Here is a 25,270-nt window from a genome sequence, read left to right as displayed (position 1 = left end):
TATGGATGGCGAGTATGGACAGTGAGTACTGACGAGTATGGACGGTGAGTATGGACAGTAAGTATTGACAATGAGTATGGATTACGAGTATGGACAGTGAGTACTAAAAATGAGTATGGGCGCTGATGGATGTAATATATGAGTATGGATGGCGAATATGGACAGTGAGTACTGACGAGTATGGACGGTGAGTATGGACAGTAAGTATTGACAATGAGTATGGATGGCGAGTATGGACAGTGAGTACTAACAATGAGTATGGGTGCTGATGGATGTAATATATGAGTATGGATGGTGAATAAGTACTGCGAATATGGATGTGAACATGGAGGAGAATTATGGATGAAAATGGGTGATGTTGCCAAGCAGGAATAAAGTATGGATGTCCAGTATGGGTGGTGAAAATGAACAACAAGTATAGATAGTGATGATAAAATGTACAGAAGAAAAAAAAGTAGCTCTCTGCAAAAACCAAAACCACCTTAAATTCTGTCACTTAAAGATTTCCAAAATTAATGCGAGTCAGCAGTCAGTTCCCGCTGAAGCACTGCCTTCAGGAGCACGCTCTCTGCAGCTTATCCAGGGATCTAATATCTCATTATTTTGCATTTCAAAGAAGGATATTACATCTCAGCGTGTCTGTCACGACCTGCGTTTCTTACCTGTGTAGGCCATGGTTTTGGGGTTTCCATATGGAGTCCCGGGCTGCACTGGACTGTACACAGGGTTCATACTGGATACTCTGCTCTTACTGAGAGAGAGAGAGAGAGAGAGAGAGAGAGAGAGAGAGAGAGAGAGAGAAAGAGATAGAGAGAGAAGTATGGAGATATTAATTCCGTACAAATGTGCACTATAAAACTGACCCAAAACCAAAAGACAGCTGAAATCTTTCAAAGACACAAATACACAAAACAAAACATTTGGAAAAAACAGATGACATAAAATTTGAGGAAAAATCAGGGAAAGATGAAGACACACACAGAGGCACAAACAACAGAAGGCAAATACACACACAACAAGAGACACACACACAGACAGACACACACACACACACACACCGAGAGAGAGAGAGAGAGAGAGAGAGAGAGAGAGAGTCTAATCCAAAAAACTAACTGTTAAAGAAGACAAATACACTCTCTCAGCTCCACAGCTAGCAGCTAACATCACTGTAGCATTTATACAGTATTTGTGTGTATAATCTATGTAAATCTATGTAAAAAAACAAACAAACAAACAAACAAACAAACAAAAAAAACCAACAAAAGTCTTAGTATATTGCCTTTGCATCAGATCTAAGCTGTGCTTGGCAGTTTGTGGCTGGTGTCCTCTCATGATTGAGAAACAGTGGCTGCTAACTAGCAATTCTAGGACAATTGTTCTGTGACGTTCTGGATAACACCTTGAGTTCTCATTATAAAAGCTGCAAAAATGATATAAACAGAGCAATTCGCTTCTTTGTTACCAGAATGCTCTGAATAGGGGCTAATGATACCAGAAATTCATTTAAACAGCTTCTACTTATTTCAATATTTTTTTAAATAAAAACCAACCACACTGGTCCTTCGCGGATAAGAATGTAGATCCCTGTGCTATGCTCTATATAGTAAGTGTACATGTATGGACATTGTGTACATCAGTGTTGAGTGAAGAAAAAAAAAATAGATGATGCATTTAAGAATTGATTTTGTTAACCATTCTCTATAACAAAAGTGGTGAAAAGAGCAGTACACAGAAATTTCAAAACAACACATTTTGCAAGTAAATTCACATTTAGGTACACACACACACACACACACACATGCACACAGACACACACGCACACAGACACGCGCACACACACACACAGACGAACACAGACACACGCGCACACACACCTCCTTGGTAGATATGGGGTTGGTTTAGACAGTAGCAGTCTCTACACTGACCTCTTTAAGCTGCTGTCTGTCGGGTAGAGAAAAGTGTATTTGTCAGAGGGAGGTCCGCCTGCCATTCTCACTGAAGCAAAGGCAAATGAAGGAGGGATGGATATGCAAATCTGAAACATCAAATAAAAACAAGAACAAAAGAAAGGGAGAAAGAAAAAGAAAGAAACAAAGAAAAACAAAAGGAAAGCAAGGTCATGGTTAGAAAAAGCACAATCGAGCACAGCAAAGCACAGCAACAAAAAACAGGCAAAGCTGGACAACATAACAGCTGAGAGAGAGAGAGAGAGAGAGAGAGAGAGAGTGTGTCTGTCAGAGAATGTCAGAGAGGGTCAGAGTCAGAGGGAGTCAGTATGTCAGAAAGAGAGTGTCAGAGAGAAGGAGTCAGAGGGAGAAGCAGAATGTCAGCGAATCAGAGAGAGAGAGAGAGAGAGAGAGTCAGTGTCAATGGGAGTCAGAGAGAAAGAGATCTGGAGCGAGGATCAGAGAGTCAGAGTGGGAGAGAGAATGTCTGAAAGTGTCAGATAGAGAGCAGCGTGTCAGAGTGAGTTTCAGAGAGTCAGAGAGAAAGAGAGAGTCGGTGTCAGAGAGAGTCAAAGAGAGAAAATGAGAGAGGGTCAATGTCAGAGAGAGTCAGACAGAGAAAGAGAGACAGAGTGTCAGACAGAGTCAGAGAGAGAATGAGTCAGAATGTCAGTCAGTGAAAGAGAGAGTCAGAGAGAGAATGAGAGAGAGTCAGAGAGAGAGTCAGAGAGAGAGTCAGAGAGAGAATGAGAGAGAATGAGAGAGAGAGTCAGAGAGAGAATGAGAGAGTGAGTTAGAGAGAGAATGAGTCAGAATGTCAGTCAGGGAAAGAGAGGGTCAGAGAGAGAATGAGAGACAGAGTCAGAGTGTCAGAGAGAATCAGAGAGAGAGAGAGACAGAGAGAAAGAGTGAGTCAGTGTCAATGGGAGTCAGAGAGAGAGATCTGGAGCGAGGATCAGAGAGTCAGAGTGGGAGAGAGAATGTCTGAAAGTGTCAGATAGAGAGCAGCGTGTCAGAGTGAGTTTCAGAGAGTCAGAGAGAAAGAGAAAGTCGGTGTCAGAGAGAGTCAGAGAGAAAGAGAGAGAGAGTCAGACAGAGAATGAGAGAGACAGAGTGTCAGACAGAGTCAGAGAGAGAATGAGTCAGAATGTCAGTCAGTGAAAGAGAGAGTCAGAAAGAGAACGAGAGAGAGAGAGTCAGAGTGTCAGAGAGAGATTGAGTCAATGTCAGTCAGTGAAAGAGAGAGTCAGAAAGAGAATGAGAGAGAGTCAGAGTGTCAGAAAGTCAGAGAGAGAATGAGAGAGAGAGTCAGAGAATCAGAGAGAGAATGAGTCAATGTCAGTCAGTGAAAGAGAGAGTCAGAAAGAGAATGAGAGAGAGTCAGAGAATCAGAGAGAGAATGAGTCAATGTCAGTCAGTGAAAGAGAGAGTCAGAAAGAGAATGAGAGAGAGTCAGAGTGTCAGAGAGAGATTGAGTCAATGTCAGTCAGTGAAAGAGAGAGTCAGAGAGATAGAATTGCACAGGCGCAGTATACAAGCTGCAATGGCATGAAATGTTCAACTCATGGGAAGCACCGTGTGTGTGTGTGTGTGTGTGTGTGTGTGTGTGTGTGTGTGTGTGTATATGTGTGAACACTACAGAATCATTAATCAGAATGACAGGATCACCTTGTTCATCTAAAGCTAATTGAAGGTACTGTGGGTTTAACACTCCAGCCATCCTTCTCTTCCTGTTTCTCTGTCTTCCATCCTTTGTTCACTCTTTCTTTACTCTTTTCTTTCTCCCATTTTCTTACTCTCTCCATCACTATCTCCCCTCTCCTTCTTTGTCCCTTTGTTCTCCATTTCTTTCTCTTCTTATCAGTTTCTTGTCTGTCTGCCTGTCCCTTCTCTCTCCGTCTCTCAATCTCATAAACCGTATGTTCTGTTTGTGCAATATCATATTTTCTCACAATGCTTTCTGTCACACAGAAAACACATTTAAAGCAGCCACTGAGGCCATACGTCCTTCACAGACACACAGATCCAATCAATCACCGTCAACGTTCGAAACTTTTCCCTGACACACACCATGAATCGGCTTGGCTGCAATGTAAATATTGTGACTTGTGTACTGATTCCAAACGTTTAGTCATCACATAATTGTGTATGTACTTACTGAAGTCATGTGATCTGATTGTCAAATAAAGTGGTAAATTATTGCCATAAAGCTGTTCATAAAGCATCACAATATGATGCGTCATATAATACCAAAGCCCTTTTGTATGTATATATGGGTGTGCTTTGTGAGAACCAACAAGGACTAAATGTCCTTATAAAGATAAGATGGTGTCAAAAGTCCTCAAAAATCACCTGGTCTAGGAGTGTAACGATACACAAAATTCAAATGCGATCCGATGTGATACAGTGGTGTCTCGCTAAGATACGTTTTCCACACATTAAAAAAAAAAAAAGCATTGCATGAATATAGGCCTTAGGTTTCCACTTTCAGTTGAGTGAAACATTCAACATTATAACAATACAATAATTGAACCTCAATAATGACCCGGGGTTTGTGATAGACTCTTAGCTGCACAGAAAGTTACAAAAGCTGTGCATTACAATGCAAAAAAATTACACATGGCTAATTAAACAGGGTTGCCAGATGGCAGCAAAATTCTACCCCAACTACATCACACAAAAAGACCTGAAACTAGCCCAAAATATTCAGGCACTGGAAAAGGGAGCCACATTTTTCTTCCTTTTCTCAGTGTTTGCATGGGGAAACAAGTACACCATGGTGCACACGCATTTCTGATTTGCCGTTCAAAAAACCAAGCAACACTGCTAGGATGACATGGGGGGTTGGGGGGGATTTGTCTGAACCATAGGGCATTTTATGTCACATTCTGCTGTTATCTAGTTGTGCTGTGAAAGCCACAGCTCTCTGTAGTTCAATGAACTTTGCTGTGTGCGTGGGTGTGTATATACGATATAGCACTGGCTAGTATGCTAGCATACTAACTTGTGAAAAACAGCATGCTTAGAAGTTTTTTATATCCCCTATAGCCAATCCTGATTAAAAAAAACTACATTTTCAGAGGAGGGGGTGTGGACTTGATTAAATTTAAATGTTTATTACATCCTACGTACTGTAAATGATGTTTTATGCCAAACAGTCTACTGTACTGTGCAGATGAATGTACAGCTGAATGCACTGTTCAATACAGCAACGAACTGAATCGAGAGCCTCGCATCGAACGATACGATAAGATATGCCCCCAATATTTGCTTTTGGTTACTGAGGTTAAAGTCAGGGTTTGATTTAGGTGCAGGATAGAATTAATTAGCTGCATTAATAATTAATGGAACATCCTCACAAGGATAGAAACCAACGTGTGTGTGTGTGTGTGTGTGTGTGTGTGTGTGTGTGTGTGGTCACTGCTGATTATACCTGCAAACCTGTAAGAGCAAAGCACACGCACACACGCATGCACATGCGAACACGCATGCGAACACGCTCACACACACGCGAACACACTTCTAAGCATCATTGCAGGACAGATAGATCACCCTAAATACACTTTTTTACTTCATTTTTTCAAGCACACTTATTCCACTAAAAAAAAGCAGCCAGTAAATAGCTTCACAAGTACACACTCATGTAGCTGAGTATCCATAAAAAGCACCCTTGCTCCCTTTTTAGTTCACTTACAACCCCCAGTGCCATTTTCCTTTGTCTGAAGGACACTAATGAGGTCACGCCTTCTCTTTCTCACTTCCTCTTCATCACTTTTCATCTCTTCCACCATCTCCATCTCATTAAGGCATATACTTTCTTCACTTGATCTCTCTCTCTCCTCTCTTTTATACTATCTATATCTCTTTCCATCATTCTCTCTCTATTCCCCTTCTTTTTTCATCACTCCATCTCTTTTCCTTTCCTCCTCCCATCTCTCTCACCACAACTCAGTCTTCCTCTTCTCTTTACCCTCTGGTATTTTCTCTCAGTGCTTCCATCTACATCTTTTCTCCTCATCATGCTTTATTCATCACCCCATCTTGCTCCTTAGTAGATATGTAGTAATATATGGCCAGCTATTTACTTAAAGTCCTCGTGAAGTGCCTTGAAATGTGCAATGTTATTTGACGTGTTGACGTAATTTCCACTGAAACGGGAAGTCAGGGCAGGACATATTGAGTGGCTCCTCCTCTTTTTTAAATAGCCAATAGCGTTTAGCTTACTTCACAGCCTACAGCTGTAACAAAGCCGTGAGCTGGCACAAATACCTCCTTCTTCAATGTGAATGAATTCAAGCCATTTCCTCCTTAACCAACTTACAGCTGGAAAACTGAATAAAATGCACACGTTCGAACAGCCAAAGACACATTTATGACCCATGCTTGCTGATATTTCTCCTCTCACTCAACAACAACAACTTCAGCAAGGATTTTTATAAGGTTAGGGGCGGGACACTTCAGATTCTAGAGAGGATTTGATTGGACAGAAAATTTGATGAGAAGCTGAAGTGCAGAATGATGTCATCAAAATTGTTGATCCGTATTGGTTGATCCGTAATGCGAATTTCGTCATTGTTTTGGAGCACACTAGCTTATAGATAACCTTAGGGCTAACATATTCATACTAAAAGCCACAAAATTTGAATTATGATTTCATGAGGACTTTAAGTCCATTAATAGAGACTAACTCCGGGTTTACACTAGTGAGTGAAAACGTACAGGCGAGCGTTCATTTTCTATGTGTGTGAGCGACACTGAGCCAAGCGACAAAGCAACAGCACAACAAGCGAGTTGAGTTTTCTCAACTTATGGAAATTATGGAGTTAATTGGTAAAGTGACAAATCCAAATTAGTGGCATGAAAAGATTTCTCAGACCAATGGTATGGTGTGTGTGTTACATTTCCCCTCTCACAACTTTGGTTCCTACCTGCTTCTTCCTTAGCTCCCATATACTGCTTTAGGGGAAAAAACTTATAATCAAGTCTTCATCTTATCCTGTCATGTATGACCTCTCATTAAATGTAGAGACATTACAAAGAAAAATAGACTGGAAGGAAGTAGCAGTGATCGTTGGTGTCTCTGGAGAGTATACTTGTACAGCTCGCATTGCTAATAGCTAATACGACACCTAGAATGTAACAGGCAACACAAACAACCAATTTTCCCACTGATTAGTGTGTTATTTACTTAAGCAATGTTGCATGAGCAAGAGTGGCTGTAGGCCGCAAAGCTGCAGGGTGAGTGCCGTAGCTAATCACAGCCGTGCCGATGTTCAGTATAACCGCACAACTGCAAGTACGATATTACTTTTATACAACAGTTCTATAAACAAGAAATGAACATCAAGTAACTCACATTTTGGACACAATATGGCCCATATTTTGTTTATTGTTACTCTACTAGTGAAAATAGATGCCGAAGATGCGACACTCACTTTATAGCTCTTCGGCTTGTTCACATTGATTTGTACGTTCCTGTTAATGGTGCTTCTGGTGAAACTGGCTTCCTTTCTTTCTTTTAATCCTTATCTGACAAGCTTTCATATAAGTCCGCTGAAGATGTCGTTAACACTACTGTAGTAACCGTTTTGAACTAGAAAGTGGAATTTTATGTGGTGAACAGAGACGAGCGGAGTGATACAAACAATGAAACGTCCCAGTGTGGCTATAATGAATACAACCATTCTTGGAACACTGCTTGACCAATCAAATGACCTGACTACCTGTTGTATAATTTGTGTTTAACTAGTTAGAAGATGATATACAGGCATATGGTGGTGCCTCTGCTAAGTGTACATAACTAGCACATAGGGGTCCCACCTTCACTGAGGAAAAACAAGGGACACCTCCTTCTCCACTAGCATTTTTATGCCTCCTATAGGTGGTGGAGGCATTACGTTTTCAGGACTGTGCACCTATCTAAGGGCATTTTCAGACCTGTAGATATGTGCTTTGTTCCAAAATGAGGACTTCAATTCTTACAATGTCGCATTTTCTCCTTGGCTCAGTTCGCTTTCACAAGGCAACATTTCAAAACGTACCAAAATGTGTTTATACATGTCACATGTAAGTAAACTGTCCTCTCATTGGTCAGAGTGCGTCTGTTTATGTTCTGGAGTTCTGCTCGTAGCGGTCATCCATCAAGATATGATAAACAGCAGCTCTGCGACTTTATTGTGGCTGTCTTTTTATCTGTAGTTATTATAATTTATCAGTTTGTGCGGGAAACGATGTTTCATGTTTCAACATTGTTGCAATTCATCTGTTTCGGAGAAGAACCATTACACGTCATTTTAAAATGAAGAGAAGTGAATTGCCATGACATGCCCACACCCACAGAATTCATCACCAAAGACCACCGGGTATGCTCATGGTTATCAACTTATCTATCGCTTGTCAACGTATTTAATCGCTAAAGCTTTTCAGGATTTTTTGAAAGCTGTTCAGAAATATGTTCGTCAGACCAAACTGCAATGACGCATTTTACCTTGTCTTTGGTCCAAGTTAAATCGCGAATCATGCTGTGAGCCATTAGCAAAACACACTTTTTAAGTAACATGGTTCCCATCATGCATTGCTGGTTCATTAGTCTGTTGGATCAGATTGCTTTCTCACCACAAGCGAACCACTCCAGAGCTCGTTTGCAAATTGTTTTGATGTGGATCTGAGCGCGATTGCCGTGTTCATATACGTTTAAACAAACCAAACCAAAGGAGAAAACGTACCAGGTTCAGAAACAAAGACTCCAAACAAGCCAGGTGTGAAAACGCCTTAAGACTGTCGTTACTGTGATATCTCAAGACCAAGTGGTTGAATGTTTGTAGGATTTATATAGAATTAAGCCACTGCAACCAGCAAATAAACTGATTAGATTTTGGAATTGATCTAAACAGGGTCAAGCAAGATCAAATTTCTTAGATAGTTTTCTTCAATAGCTTCCTACCTGTTTGAAATTTATTTTAAGGGTATTTCAGGCAAACAAATTGGTAACAAGAAGGAACAGACTTTGTGGTGGAGGCACCTCATTAGTGCCGTTGGCGTCGAGTTGCTGCCTGTAAAACATTTTCCTGCTTCAATGGATTTACAACTGTATTATTTCAACAACATCTGTAATCAGAGAAGAATGATGATTTGACATTGTACGGATTATTGAATAGAAAAGGATAGGTTGACCCTGTTTGTTTTTTTTTTAAGTAAATTAAAAGTAAATTATATAAGACATGTTTATGAGTTATTAGAACAAACTGGTACAGCTACTTATTTAGACTTTTTAAGTCATAATGATTATAGTCTAATTTACATGATTATAGAATGTAAATTAGAATATTTACAAATTATAAAATAACAAGATATTATCAGCATGATTAGGATCATTTGCACTGAACTGATTAGTCCTAGTTATATAGCCTAATATAATAGTTAGCCTGATGTTAGCTAACTTGTTAGCAACCTTTGCTACTTGTTTACACAATCTAATATTTAGCCTAAATGTTAGCTAGCTTGATAGCGCCCCTGTTAGTTAGGTAGTTAGCCCAGGAGCCTAATTATGTTACGTCTATTTTTTTTCCATCAGTTAATGCTATTCCAGAAAACCCTCATCATTCAGTCAGAAACCTAAAAAGAACAGTGGATAACAAAAATGTATTAAACAACAACATACCATACCTACCTCAGGAGAAGTCTGAAGTAAAAGGAATTCAGTGATTCCACTCTGTCTTTTGCTCTTTAGCTGCTTGGACATGGTTCAGATCAGAGACCAAACAGTCCATCATGGGCAACAGAAAAGCTCTATGGTAAACTGTATAGTTAACAGTATTATATTTTTCAATACGGGATGATTCTGTATTATAAGAGATGGATGGCAACCCAACTAGCACGGGTAGTTTGTGCTGCTAATCTGTTAACAAAGCTAAAACATAAGTGTGGGATCAAAACTAAGTAGCGGACATCAATTTTCACACTTTTTTCATCTTATTAAAAATCAGAAATCATTTTAAACTGCGTGCTATAAGCTATGCATCTTGGCTACTACTGTTCTCATCAGAACTAACAACACTACACCCACTACAAGAGACAAGCTACAACAACATGACTTATCACTCGTTAGTGTGAACGCAGGGTAAGGCAAATGAACGAGAAGACGAATGAACAAATAAAAAAATAATAGCACAAACACACATTGTGTTAATCCTATTAATTTGTCCACCCCTGCTCCTGTTTTTGATCTTCCTTTCCCTTTGATTGTATCTCTATCACTCCATCTTTCTCTCCTTTTCCTTGTCTCCCACAATCATAATTGATAATTGCCTTTCTTCCTTCACTAACTTTACATTATAAATTCCCTCTTCCTCTCCTCCACCTCCTCCTCTCTCCGTGGATATGAATAACTTGCCCTTCATCCTTTTGTCTGTTTTATTGAAGTGAACCTGAGCAATGCTGCAGTGCCCTTGAGTCTCTCTCTCTCTTTCTATCTCTCTCTCCTCCCTGAAGGAACCTTGTTCGCATACCGTATTTATATAATGCATTTCTCTTTTTATAACATGCCACTGCTGCTCATTATCTCTGCCTCGGAGCATCAGAATGAGAACACAGCCAAGCAAACCGAGAACACCAGCAGGGCAGAGAGTTACAACACCAATGTTACACATGCTGGTTGTTTTTTTTCTTTAAAAAGGCAGATACAAGTATAGACTCTGTGTCAGAACAGATCTAATGAAAGCACACTGGGCTTTCCACAGGGGCGTCTGATGTAGTGTGCTTTCTGGGTAACCAACAAACAAATACACCAGCGCATCTCAACGTTTCTATATGCATACACACACACACACACACACACACACACACAGGTTGTACAATAACCATACAATAACCATACAATATAGATAGGTCCTACACCACTACCATTACCACCATCTTCACCATCCAATCATAACCAACCATATTATTACCATCAGTGAAGATTGTGATGACAAAGGTAACATTCTGAAATAGCATGTGAATGGGATTGAGAATTTGGTGTATACTTACTGATTACTAATAGCGCTTTCACTCACTTGCTATAGATGATTGATATATTGAAGAAATAACATGAATATTAAAAATCATACAAAATTCATTACATATTTCCCACTGTGCAATTTTCTAGCAACTGATCAGTGAATTACGTTACTCTAACAAACATGGTTAAGACATGATGAAAATTTAGGGCACTGAGTATGCACACAAAGCTGCCTGTTTTCTACCAAATGTGAAATCCATCATAGTCTGAAAGACTGAAAATAAAGGCCTAAGCACAACTTTATTTGACTTTAGCAGAAAAAAAGAAGTACTGTATTCATTTTGTTTCTTAATTTATGAGAAAAAAATGTAAAAATGTAAAAGATACACAATGAAAGGGGAGCAATATAGCTGTTTTAGGGGAAATATATGTGAAAAGTCTTACACAAATAATTAAAAGTACTATTAAAAGTATTTAAAGTTGACTGTATTGAGGTAGGTTCATAACTCAAATTCTCAGACAGAAATTTTAAATTCCAAGGTCTTAAAATTTGTATTTACACTCTCGGAAAAAAAATAGTATTAACCTGGACCTTTTCTTGTCATTGGGGTTGGTAATTTCAAGGTTACTTCCTTTAATATGTATCTTTCACCATTGATATAGTGTAGTGATATAGCGTAAAATTATTTAAGTTATGGAAATAAACCAGAATTAGTATACAGGGTAAAGCTTTAGTAGTACACGACATGGACCTTGCTAAATAAAAGATATATACCAAAGGTATAAAAGATGTACCCTTAAGGGCATCACTCCAGAGGCAAGAAAAGCTACAGGTTTAATAACTTTTTTGTCTGAAAGTGTAGTAAACTATAATATAAACATGGGGTGGAACGATGGTGCAGTGGGTAGCACTGCCATCTCACAGCCCCTGGGACCCTGCTGCGCTCCGGGTTACATGCTCGAGTTGCTGTCTGTGCAGTGTTTCACATGTTCTTCCACTGTCCTGTCCTCTCCACTTCCTCCCACTGTTCAAAACCATGCAGGCAGGCTGCCTGGCTACACTAAAATTGCCTCGAGGTGTGAATGAGTGTGTGAATGTGTGTGCATGGTGCCATGTGATGGACTGTTGTCCCATCCAGGGTGTATTCCCGCCTCATACCCTGTGTTTCCAGGACAGGCTCTGGATCCACTGACGCCCTGACCAGGACGAAGCGATTACTGAAGACGAAAGGATGAATAATATACCGTGTACATAATACAGTAAGTTTCACATTTCACTGCAGAATGAAAGAGGAAGTGAATCATCACTACTTACTTATGGGTTCTCCATCACAAATAATGTGCTATTAACTTATTAAAGTCAACCAGATTTTTTTTACCAGAATTTTTCTGGTTTTCTCCACAGAAAAAGTCAAAGACGTGTGATTATTACATATTAAAAGGTAATTATAATAAGCCTCATTCACTGCATACCATCTGAGATTCACAGTTAATTTTTACTAACAAACTTTAAGCAAAAATTCAAGTTTGCTACCACACTGGCTAGCTAACTAACGTGAACAGAACATGATTTTAGTTTATATTACTCTTTCACTCTTTCCTCTTATTTATAGTACTCTTTATTACTCTTATCATTCTTTATATGACTTTTATATAATATATCATATTACTTGGCTGCCTTTTTCCCTTCAGAATTGACTGTAAAGTTTTATTACTAGCTTTTAAATCTCTTAATAGTTTAATACCTTCATACATCTCTGAATACCTCATAAACTGTTTCTAATTGCGTGTTAAGATCATCTAGTGGTAGCCTTCGCCATATTCCACATACAAATCTTAAAAAATAATAATAATAACAAAAATTTATAATTATACCAATAGACCTTCATCAGGCTCCATGTCACACACACATAAAGATAAAAACTTTTTTTTTTCACTTTTGCATATAACTAGCATTCATTTTGTTTGACTTTTACTCGCAAGTTATTTTTATATTATTTTAATTATTGTAATTTTATTCCATTTTTACACACTCTTTTCCTTTCTGTCATTGCTATTATTTATTTCTTTGTTATTATTTGCCTATTTTACTTTTTTATATTTGTTTTTACTGCTTGTACTTTTTTCTTTTTACTTTTTGTACTGTAAAAATTATATCCTAGCAAGTGGAAATATATTGGATATGGGCAAACATATCTAATATTTCTTATTATGAGATTATTATACATCAAAGATATGACCACGGAGCATATTTTAGATGATTTTACTTATTTTAAGCTTTAAATTAGTCTAGTGGCAGATAATTTTGCTTCTTTCTGGAAATAAATGCTTAAAATTAGAAAAAAAGTATCTGCCAACAGAACAAGACTTTCAAGCTTGAAATGAATAAAATGTCTAGAAATTGGTTTAATAGTCATGTATTTAGTTTACTGTAATCTTATACTAAGAAATATTAGATCAGTTTGACTATATTCATGTTATTTTCACTTGCTATTTTTTTACAGTATATAGTAAAATCAATATATAAAAAATCTGAATTATTATTATTATTATTATTATTATTATTTATAGGTATGTTGGGCTGTCAATAACAATTATGTGACAATAACTAAAAGTTTTGCTTACAGACTCTTTATTATCCTATAAACTATAGGATTGGGTAGGGTTGTTGCCACATAAGCCAAATCTGTTACCCTACACCTATTAAATTAAACCTATTTAAAAATCTTTAGATGAATGAAACAAATGCAGGCTGGGCAGTAAACAGTAAATAAGCCGGTGTTACACCAAAAGGCTATTATTGCAGTGGATAAACATCATCAGGCCTATATAACCTAAGTACAAAGCTAGTTATAGCTCAGTACAGTAAACTGAATATGGTTATCAAGGGCCATGACTTCAGGGTAGACCTGCCTTGGCACAAACACACACTCCCAGTGGAAAAGGCAGGAGGCATTAATGAGCAGGACGATTGTTACAGCATGATTGCTCACACTGTGTTTGGATGCAAATCTAATCCAAACCTTCATTATACACCTCAAGCTAATCATATGAAGTGTGAGACAGATGCACAGCGTGCAACTGCAGTGTCGTCAGTTCACTGCTAAAGCTGGGGAGGAAGGCACACACGCATATACACACAAACTCGAAGACACTACAGGTGAATAGTGAAGGTTTAAAAATAGATCACAGTCAATCTTTGCCAGTCAATTGCTCATATTTTTTCAAATATTATTTTGTATTTGGGACTTTTTTTAAATTGCATTTACTTATGCAAATGAAGCTTCATCTAATTAAACATGCTTACACTTGTATACATTATAAACTAAAAATCTAGTATTTGGATCATGTTAAAATTAAAATGGACATTTCACAGTTAATATGTACATTTGTTGGAATATAATTTGTTTCTAATTTAATCATGAAAATACCATGCACTGTTACAGAAACTGTTTTCATGCCTTTATTTAGTATAAAATCTAACATAAAACCAACATTTTGGAAAATTAGGGATACGGATGCATATGAAGATTTTTGGCTCTGAACGCAGAAAAAAATCATATTGATATAAATACGATTTCATGTATTGCAACCCTAGTAAGTGTGAAAGAAACTGCCACATACAGTATATCATATGACATATAAAATAACACACACACAAATTTTATATATATACACGCATATACTGTGTATACACGTATACACACACACACACACACACACACATATATATATATATATATATATATATATATATATATATATATATATATATATATATATATATATATATATATATATATATATATATATATATATATATACATACATACATACACACACATGGAAACAATACATGATGCATATTGACTGAATTTGTGTGCAATCGTGTGTGCAAAACCCATCCAGGGTCTCCCCCGCCTTGTACCCTGAGTTCCCTGAGTTGAACAGGCTCCAGATTCCCCCAGGATAAGAGAAAATGGATACAGAAAATGGATGGATGGATGGATGGATGAAGGGAATGCATTGCTGGTTCCACTATCTCTCAGGGTAAAGGAAGGCATGCATCAAGACTCTTCTCTGTTCTGGCACCTAGGTGGTGAAATGAACTTCCCCTAGATGTCTGAACAGCTGAGTCACTGGCAGTCTTCAAATGGCGTCTGAAGTCCTACCTCTTCATGATGTACTTAAATTAGAACTTTAAAGAAATTGTGCTGTCTGTGTGCTTCTCTTACTATATTACCTCCTCAACTGAGTTTTTAAACTGATGATATTCTTAATCTGTGACCTAGTGAACCACTGTCAGAATGTATTTAATGACAGCGACTTCAGAGCATTTCTGTAAGTCACTCTGGATAAGGGCATCTGCCAAATGCCAGAAATGTAAATGATTGTGCCAAGTGGGTGGAGCTCCTTAAGGCAAGATAATGATAATGGCTGCAAGAAAACAAAACACTGAAAAACATTTTTCAGAAGAATCCAAAAATGTGAAAAACGATTTACCAACAACCATCATTTCTGCCTGTAGTGTCTTGCCTTAAGGAGTCCATCACTCATTGTTACTTATGTATGTGACCTTGTGTGTATTAGTGTGCTCTCTCTTCACTCTGTGTGTATGTGCATCTCTCTCTCTCTCTCTCTCTCTTTATTCATAATCCACTCAAAGATGGAAGTACCTCCAATTCTGAATGTCAGAAGATTTCACCTGCTGTGCCACTCTGATCTGAGAGGTTCATCCTTCACACACACACACACACACACACACACACACCCTACTAAAACACAAATACACAAAGGAGAGAGAGAGGGGCAGCGCTGAATTATTCATCATAAAGAGACGAGCTTAAAGAGGCGCTCTGTGTGAGAGACTGGCCACACACTAGCACTCTGTGTGTGTATTTGTGCGAACTGTGAGGTCCAACTGCGAGAACAACACAAACAGTGGGGGGAAACAAGTGAGAGAGTGAGAGCGAGAGATATTCTGCTCAAATATTAATACATCACACTATAGCAAGAGAGTATGGTTCATAAGAAAGAACCAATAATTTAGTGAAATCCTGTATAAACATTATTATACTGCAGTTACCTCTGGTCCGCTAATTTGATTGGTTGTATGCCTGTATTCCCTATAACCGCACTGGGACGTTTCACTGTGTGTATCACTCTGCTCGTCTGTGTTTACCATGTAAAACTCCACTTCCTAGTTCGAAACAGTTACTAAAGTAGTGTTAACTTTTAAATGTTATCAGCGGACATAGCAAACAATATTTTCAGGAATATAACTTTTGGCTTAAAATATAAAAGCTCGTCAGATGACAATGAAAAGGAAGAAGGGATGTCAATTTTACCCAAAGCACATTTAATGAGAATGTATAAATCATTGTGAGCTAGCTAGTTGACGTGCTATAAAGTGAGTGTGGCTTCTTTGGGATCTATTTTCGCTAGCAGAGCAAAAATAAACAGAACATTTGGCCCTATCGTATCTGAAATATCACTTACTTGATAGTAATTTCTTGTTTATAGAACCGTTGTATAAAAGCAGCATCGCACTCCCAATTGTGCGGTTATATTGAATATCGGCATGGTGGTGATTATAGCCATGTCGATATTCAGTATAACTGCTCTGTTGCTCGTGCAGTATTACTTAAATGACATTTCTTACAAATGACATACTTGAGTGCCTTTGAATTAGTGTTTCAATATTTTTTTTGCCTTATCACCCAGCCCTACTTCAGGTTTTCTCAATGGCATCCAACTTTTACACAGAACTACAGCAAAGGATAAACTTGTTCAAATACAAGTGCAGAGATAAACAAAATCTGAAAACAAATAGACCTCCATTTAACAGCTTATACACACAACGACACACTGACATAACAAAGCAGAACTTCAAGAGACTTCATTAAGAATTGACATAATACACCTTTTTTCTTTCTGAACCCCCTCACAGGGCCTAGAGATTAAAGAGATGAAAGAGAGAGTTATTGTTTTTCAGTATTTTGTTCTCCTGGCTTCCATAAAAGCCCATTCTGGCTGCCTTTCAGCGCTCCAGCACCTCTGCCCTCTTTGTCCCATTATACTCGGAACAATCCTGTAAAAACTAGCACAGAGTTTTGACCTTGCTTACTCATTTCTTTAGTGTTTATTGCAGGGGTATTCTACTAAAATTTGTAAAGGTCCGCTTACATAAAAGTTCCAGATAAGGTGACCGAATAGTGACAACAATTACATTTAAATGCTTAACCATTAATGATTAGCTTAGTTTATAAGTACGACAGTATGAAATGGTTATGTGTTGTTTCATAGCTGTCATTTTTGACTAAACAGATGATATACCTCAGTTTTAAATTTGATGCAGGGAGAATAAATTCATACTTTTTGTTCATTCATCTTTAAACATTCTGTTTGCAACCTTGACATATTTTTTTAAAAGCCATGTCAGCAGTTTGCCAATCAGACTAGAGAGAGTAAATAAAAATGGAAAAAAAAAATCTACAAAAGTCTGGAAAACTCCCCTTTCTGGGCTTTAGCCCTGTATGTAGCCTCTGGTCCGATGAGCTGCCTCCAGCTAAATAATCTGCATAAATGACCTCCACCCTCATCATCATCATCTCCATATGGCAATCTCTCCATCGTGATCATTACTTCACACTCATCACACTCAGTCAAGTACAGTCACTCCATCATGACAGTCTCTCCTTCAGGACTATCACTATCAGGACCACTCAATCAGATTCATTACACACACTACACCCTCCCCAGATTCACTCCATCATGACCATCGCTCCAACCTAATCGCACTCACTCTACCATCATCACACTTCTCCATAATCATGTCATCAATGCCATCAGTATCACTCCATTATACTCATCATAACCACCACATCAGTATTACCATCACCGTCCAGTGGTCAGGTTGGTTATTGCTGGTTGGTTAACGGTTTGGTTTGGTTGTTGGTGTATTGTTCATTGGTTACAGCTGTTCTGTAGACAATGGACTTCTGACCGACAGGTCATGAGTTCAAATCCCAGCACCGCCAGCCATGCCCTTGAGCAACTGCTCAGTTTCATAAATGAGATAAATGGAAGTCTATTTAGCTCTGGATAAGGGCATCTGCCAAATGCAAATCACTCCACCATTCCATTCTGGCTGCCTTTCAGTGTTCCAGCACCTCTACACTCTACTCACTCCATCATCACTACCACATCAGTCATCATCATCAAGACAGTAAAGAAAATGTTAGCTACTAGACATGCAGTTAGCATACATGCAGTTATCCCAAATCAACTTCTGAATGGAGTGCAGCGATAATGATGCTACATTAATGGTGCACAAAGCCTCCACATGATACAGTGTGAGCGTGTTAAAAGTTCAATGGAAATACAAAACCAGAAGTTTCATTCATCTGACCTTTTATGTTAACACCAGAACCCTCAGCCTCTCATTAGCGCCTCTGGAAAGCACTCACACTCGCAGATGAACAGGCAGCTGGTGGACATGCTAATTCTGTCTCATGCACAGCCCACGTACCAGCAGGAGCCATCAAGAACGTGTAGTAAGTGCGTGTGTATGTGTATTGCCTCAGGGCCTGCGTGGTGCAGTGAAATCACTCATACTCCAGAGAGTGAACGCACAATAGACACACACTCCTCCCCCCACAAGCCGTTTACACCCTTCCACTGGAGATCTAGCTAAAGCTTAGACATGAAGCTGAAATTATTTTTCAAAACATAAAAACTGCCTAAGCTGTATTTGTTCGAGACAGAATTATAATATTAAATTAACCTTGACTGATTATTCAATATGATCTGCAGCTCAAAAGACCACAGAAATTATTCATATATGCAAATTTGGCAGTCCTTAAGTCCATATGTGTGTCTGGAAGCCATATATGGAAACGTGAACGTGTCTTGGAACTCAAGTAGGAGGAATGAAGTCACTGAGTCATTTATGAATACGCATTTATTAGGAATCTCCCGATCTGACACTGAGGCCCATTCCACACATGGATATTCTTGAAGACATAGTTTGTTCTCTGCGTTTTGAGTTTCCCGTTGTAGTTTTGCATGTGCTATTAATTTGCCATCATGGCTGCTTGCCAGGTAGTTAGTTTATGGTCTGTAATTTCTTATTTGATAACGTATGCAATTTAATTTCACTTCATTTTATTATTAGACCTTTATGTAGAGGCGCCAAAATATGATACAAGTTGTTCTGCTCCTGAATCCACCACTTCAGTGGTACAAACCATATTGCGAATTGACATTTTGGATAACACTGAAGTGTAACATCAGGCGGTAGTTCCACCTCATCGTCTATCTGCTCATATGAATGCCTTGGCTTTGTCATTTTTCATTTTAGAACTTTTGGCCATGGTGGTGTACATCCACATTTCCCCCTTCTCTACTGCTCAATACAATGCTGGGAGTATGACACACCAGTTTATGGTGTACTATCACTGGGCTGATGTACTCACATGAACATTTTCAAAACATTTTGTGTTTTCACTGAAAACACAAAAATGAAAATGCTGTTCGTGGTTTTTTTTTTTTTTTTTGGGAAACGGAGGGTAAAAACAGTTTTCAAAAAATATATGTATACAGGGCCTGAGTAAGCCATGGAATGCCAGTCCATCTCAGGGCATCATGCATACAGACATTCACGCCTACGGCCAAGTTGTATTAGCCAATCCATCTATCATCACTTTTTGGGAATTGAGAGGAAACCATAGAACATGGAGGAAACCCACGCAAACACAGGCAGTAACCCAAGCTCAGGACTGAACTGGTGACCCTGGAGCTGTGAGGTGGCAATGCTACCTGCTGTTCTACCATGCTGCCCAGAGCTTAGTGTATTGCTGTCAATTGATACAATAGAAAATATTGTTAAAAAGTGAAAAGCCTTAGTTTACATCCCTTCAAGCTCTCAGAAAAATGCTGAAGTGATCTGGGCAGAATTTGAGTCTGACACTCACTCTGAGTTTGATACACAATTTTGTATGTAACCCACTTCTGAATAGATGCATCTTTAATAGGAAGTGGATTTTTTCTAACAAATAGGTTGTGTCTCAAATTTGTATATCTCTGCTCTTTTCGCTACAGCACCATTTTAATGTTAATAATAATGATCGTAGTGACCCTTGTGTGATTGGAAAATCGTTCTATTTGAGGCAAAGTCAATAAGCACACAGCAACATTTTTCGTTTGCAGCAGAAAGAAAAGCAGCGATTCGTAGTGTCTGCCCACACACGGTCCAAAAATACCCACAGTTGCAGACTGGCACAGTCCCTGCCCTGCTGGGGCCATGTTCAACCGAGCGACATTCTCTAAAATAACTCCTCACACCGGCTCCCTAGAGTGTAGGAGTAAGGAAAAGAGAGGATATGAGAGAGCCATGAGACTGTATGAGGGAGAGGCGAGGAAGATTGATGCTCTGTTTTGGCACAAACAACAGTCCAGTGACAAGGTGGTAATGCCACCATATCTCTGAAAATTAGCAATCCCAACACAACAAAATGCTATAAATAATCAACAATGATGCAAAGCTGAATTCAGCAAGTGGTCACTCACTTAAGCAACTCACTACAGATGTGACTCAGGCCCCTTTCATAATTGCTGTGGTCAGGGGTGCATGTGACCACACTTACATTTGTAGTGTGAATGGTGACGCAGCAATCAAAAGCCCTCATTGCAGGTCCGTAACCTCATCCAAGTTTCAGTGAGTTCCACGTTGCAGAAATGTGACCCACTTCGTAGTTAATATATCACAATGCAGGATGTGTTGTTGTACTTCCATTATTCCATAAACTGCTCCAACTCCAGTTGGACTGTTTAACTTCACAGAGTTCAATATTTGGGTTTACAGTTATCTCTCTCTTTCTCTGTGCATGTCTTCCTTTTCTCTCTTGTTCTCTTCACTGATTACTGAAAAAGCATGCATTAAAAATGCTAAGCTAACACAGAGTACAACAGCTAACATTACTGCCATCTACTAACATTTCTGCACCTATCAAACTAGCAACACTGTGAAAAGTTTGCACTTCACAAACCGCCCACTGCCCTCATAAACTCTCACATTTATATCATATAATATGTTCTCACATAAACATATCATAGCTATGTCAGATGTGCATTGCATATCAACAGGAAGTTAAAGTCGGGAATCATAATCTCTAATGAGAGCTAGGCATAATGGCTATGGGCAAACCTAAAATGTCCTCCTCTGATTCATAACTGTCCTCAGAGAAGCTATCATCACTACTGATTGGGTTTTGGGTATCCAAATTTTCCACATAGTAGGCTACATTCTGCCACCAGTTATTACATCTAGGGGTCCAAGCACCAAAGTCAAGTGTTGAACTGGTGGAACAGAAAGCGCCACGGCCCCAAAATATATTTGACAAACGTAAATAATATTCATGGGCGGGCATGGTGGCTTAGTGTTTAGCACTGTTGTCTTGCACCTCCTGGGTTGGGAGGTGCCCTGTGTGTGCAGAGTATGTACTTTCTCACCCCCATAACAGGGGGTTTCCTCTGGGTACGCCGGTTTCCTCCCCCAGGCCAAAGACATGCGCTGTAGGCTGACTGGCATTTCCGAATTGTCTGTAGCGTGTGTGTGTCAGTGTGTGTGTGTGTGAGTGTGCATGATTGTGCCCTGCGATGAGCTGGCACCCCATCCAAGGTGTCCCCTGCCTTGTTCCCTGAGCCCCCTAGGATAGGCTCCAGGCTCCCCCATGACCATGCGTAGGATAAGAGGGGCAGAGAATGGATGGACAGATGGATGGAAAAATATTCATGAAATAAATCTGTACGTAGGGAATTGTGTTCTGTTCTAATATTGGTTACTGTAGTTTAGCAGGTTATGCTGTAGGTGGTGTTTTACAATCTTGATCCAGGTGCCCCTTTCTTTTACTTTGAGCAACTGCCCCTATAGATTATTCGTGTCAGTGAATGAGTCTACTCAATATCAAACCTATTCTTTTTTATGACAATATTTGCAATAACACAAGACTTGCTGAGCAAACTAGTCTACATAGGACAATTTTGTTTTTAATACTAGTTTGTTGAGAAAAGCAGTATGATGTTATTTGTTAATATCAGAACACATTATCAGATGATGGTCTTTAAAATGTATAGGGATTTGAAGAGGAGCATTTTGAGTTTACCACTATGTATTTAGCCAGTGGACAGTACTGTTAAAGGAAATATTATTATTATAAGTTGAATAGCATTTGCTATAGGCTGTGCATCTTGACTTTCCACTTATGATCGCATCAGATGAGATGGATGTTAATACCATATAAAGTGTGAACTGGGTACAAAAAATCTCACCAATGCATTGTCCCAATTGTACCTTTTTGGACATAATCTATATGGTTACTAGTTTCACATCCATTTTATCACATTATTATATATTAGCCTAAAATGTATAGACTTATAATCACCAATTATATGAACTGTAGACTTTTACTTTGTTCTACTATGGTAGAGAAACTAAGACATCACAAATATAATGTCTTTCACTCATAGTGAGTGGGTTTTTCCTCAGCATAAATTATGCACTGTCAGTTATTTTTGTGTAGCTGTGACCCAGTAACCCATGTTAAATGGAATTTTTATGGTTATAAAAACCTACTTTAAATATTTCTGAAAATCTGGACATCTTTAATACATAGTCCACTGGGAGCGGCAGACTTGATGCACATCCATCCTCAAGAATCTGGCTACCCTGTTATAAAAATCTGGCATCAGATTTCAGTAATCACGGTCATCATCTATTCCCATGTAACTCAATGTTATGAAAGTCAAATTCCATTATCGTGACATCCCCTACCACAGATGAAAAGCTGCTGGGGACTTCTAGTAGCCACAAGGCAGAATCACCCAGCATCCTCGGCTCCTGGTTATCTGGGGAAACCAACACACCCTGGGGGCATATGTGTGTGTGTGTGAGAGAGAGCATTTATACGATTAAAAAACAATGATGATTTTTACCCCACCTCACAAACACATGGTGGATAGGTGGATTGGCTTTGTTAAATTGCCCCTAGGTGTGAACGAGTGTGTGAATGTGTGTGTGTGCATGGTGCTCTACAATGGGCTGGTGCCCCATCCAAGGTGTATTCCTGCCCCAAGCCCAGTGTTCCTGAGATAATCTCAGGATCCTCCACGACCCTAACCAGGATAAAGAGATTACTGAAGATGAATGAATGAACAAATGAATGAATAAGCATCACTACTCACTTTGTATAGACATAATTATTGGACTGTTTGCCAAAACTGTTTGCCTAAACCACTTATTTAATCTAAAATCTTACAATCCTAATCTATTATCTGAAAGCAGAAGCGGCCCAACTATGATAAGCATAAACACAGAAAGATCACCTGCAGTGCTGAATTCACACCTACACAAGCGTAAATTAGTCCAACAGTCCTGTGTTAATTCACTACGTTTATGCTCACAGTCAATAACCTTGGGATGCCAATATTTCTTAATCGCATTATAGACTGTGTAATATCAGTTTTTTTTTTCCATGTAGTTGTGACCTTGAGGTAAAATAATGCTTTACTGCTGTATTTCATGATAGATTTTACATACGCTAGGGCTGGGTGATTATGACATGATATTGATATTGGTGGTACTTCTCTGACTGACTCCAGGATGACCAGTCTCACTCCGAATTCACACCAGATGCATCTCATCTGCATTTCCGTAAGCGCTACAGTTAGAAGAAACAGCATCAGTGCGCTTCTATTTTAATATTCTGGCAACGGCAGAATTCAATCAGTTACGAGTGGGTGAACTGACATTTTGGCTATACCTTTTTGTTTGTTTGCGTTGAGAGAGATATCAATTGCTTAATGTTTAATAACTGTAATAATATTAGCCTAGTTCAAGAGCTTGAAAAGTAATTATTTTAATCTCTTTTAACGAACATGAATGTTGGAGAGGCTAGGTTTTACTAGTTACCGAACATATTTTGTTTGTTTTCTATTTTTCCACTACCACAATCAAGTGTACATCGTCCATGTTTGTGTCACAAGATATGATAGGTTGCTTGTTTCGGTCTCGCTCAGGACCTCAGCACTCAGCACCAGGGATCACCTCCAGGGCAACATTTCACCAGCTGGTGAGCACATGTCTGAATGAGCATCCTTTTCATACAGTGACAATGCTGATACGGAAAGATTGCACCAGATGTAATTCCAAAACAGTTCACCTAAAAACGTGACCTCAGATGGTGGAACCGTGAACAGCCAGCAAGTGTGTTTATTTTGTCCCCCCCCCCCCATACTGGGGTAAAATGAGTATCACTACTGTACATGTTGCTATGCAACTAAAGCTTGCACAGTCATGCCATATTTGTGGATTGATTTTGATTTTAAATAAAGTTTACGGACTACTGAAAGTGTACTTTCCTGATTTCAGTGGATTTCTATGCAATTAATGCTTCACTTAAACATGAAAGTGGAAAAAAACAACATGAAACGTGATAACAATGTCACCGGGTCTAAGTATAATATAAAGTAAAAAAAAGGCCCAAATATGATTAACACCAGTAGCTATAGTGTTAAATTAACACCTACACAAGAGAACATAATGCAGCTAGGAACAAACTGTCCAAGTTTCATAAATGCCTTTTACGTAACGCAGAAGTGGATTGATTATTATATGCATCACTACAGCAAGACTACCTACAGTCAATCAACACCTGTATAAATGTTAGAGATGGGTGATACGGCAGCAATACATCATGACATCTGAAGACATCTGAAGACATTTTAAGAAACCCAGTATGAATTATGATATATAGGTTTGTTCACGAAGTGCAAGCAAAATGCAAAAAAGCAGAATCTGAAAAAAGAAAAAAAAAAAAAAAAAAAAAACCTACAGATTTTTTTTTTCCAAAACAAATGAGGTGAAATGAAACAACTGGTGCAAATTAATTTCGACATATAATCAACTAATTATTACAGGAGTAACAACAGAATTGATCATTGAAAAAAAACAGGCTTGAGACATTAACCTCAAAATGTGTGATGTAATTTATCACAATGTCAATATCAATATCAATATCATATCACCCAGCTCTAATAGGTGTAAATAAGTCAGGATGGGAACAAATAAGCCGCTGTGTAAGAATGTATTCAACATTCAGATATGGTATGTTTTAAATACACCGTAATTCAGTATTAGGATTTTACAAAAATGAACAAAAGATGTTGAGCTTTCATCACGGCTCAATACAATCAAGAGAAATAAAACATCTCTGATTGTTGCTCTCTCTCACTAAATCCCAAAATCTGCACCATGTGCCATAACCAA

The 25,270-nt window shown here is 38.6% G+C and overlaps 1 protein-coding gene across 2 annotated transcripts in view; it reads right to left on the bottom strand.

Annotated features, from left to right (window-relative positions):
* Nucleotides 1-25,270, bottom strand: part of fam168a (family with sequence similarity 168 member A) — a 52,926-nt gene that overhangs the window by 26,850 nt on the left and 806 nt on the right. The window contains exons 2-3 of one of the 2 annotated variants that reach the window (XM_034305148.2): nt 1,926-2,035; nt 663-751 (exon numbers count right to left, since the gene is read on the bottom strand). In XM_034305148.2, the coding sequence (XP_034161039.1) occupies nt 663-751; nt 1,926-1,990 (154 nt within the window). In that variant the 5' untranslated portion in view covers nt 1,991-2,035. The remainder of the gene's footprint in view (nt 1-662; nt 752-1,925; nt 2,036-25,270) is intronic. The other variant, XM_034305146.2, reaches the window with a different exon arrangement.

This window comes from Pangasianodon hypophthalmus, chromosome 6, assembly GCF_027358585.1.
Source record: "Pangasianodon hypophthalmus isolate fPanHyp1 chromosome 6, fPanHyp1.pri, whole genome shotgun sequence".
Taxonomy (NCBI): domain Eukaryota; kingdom Metazoa; phylum Chordata; class Actinopteri; order Siluriformes; family Pangasiidae; genus Pangasianodon; species Pangasianodon hypophthalmus.
Note: the sequence above shows the minus strand (reverse complement) of the source record. Positions and strands in the feature narration are given on the sequence as shown.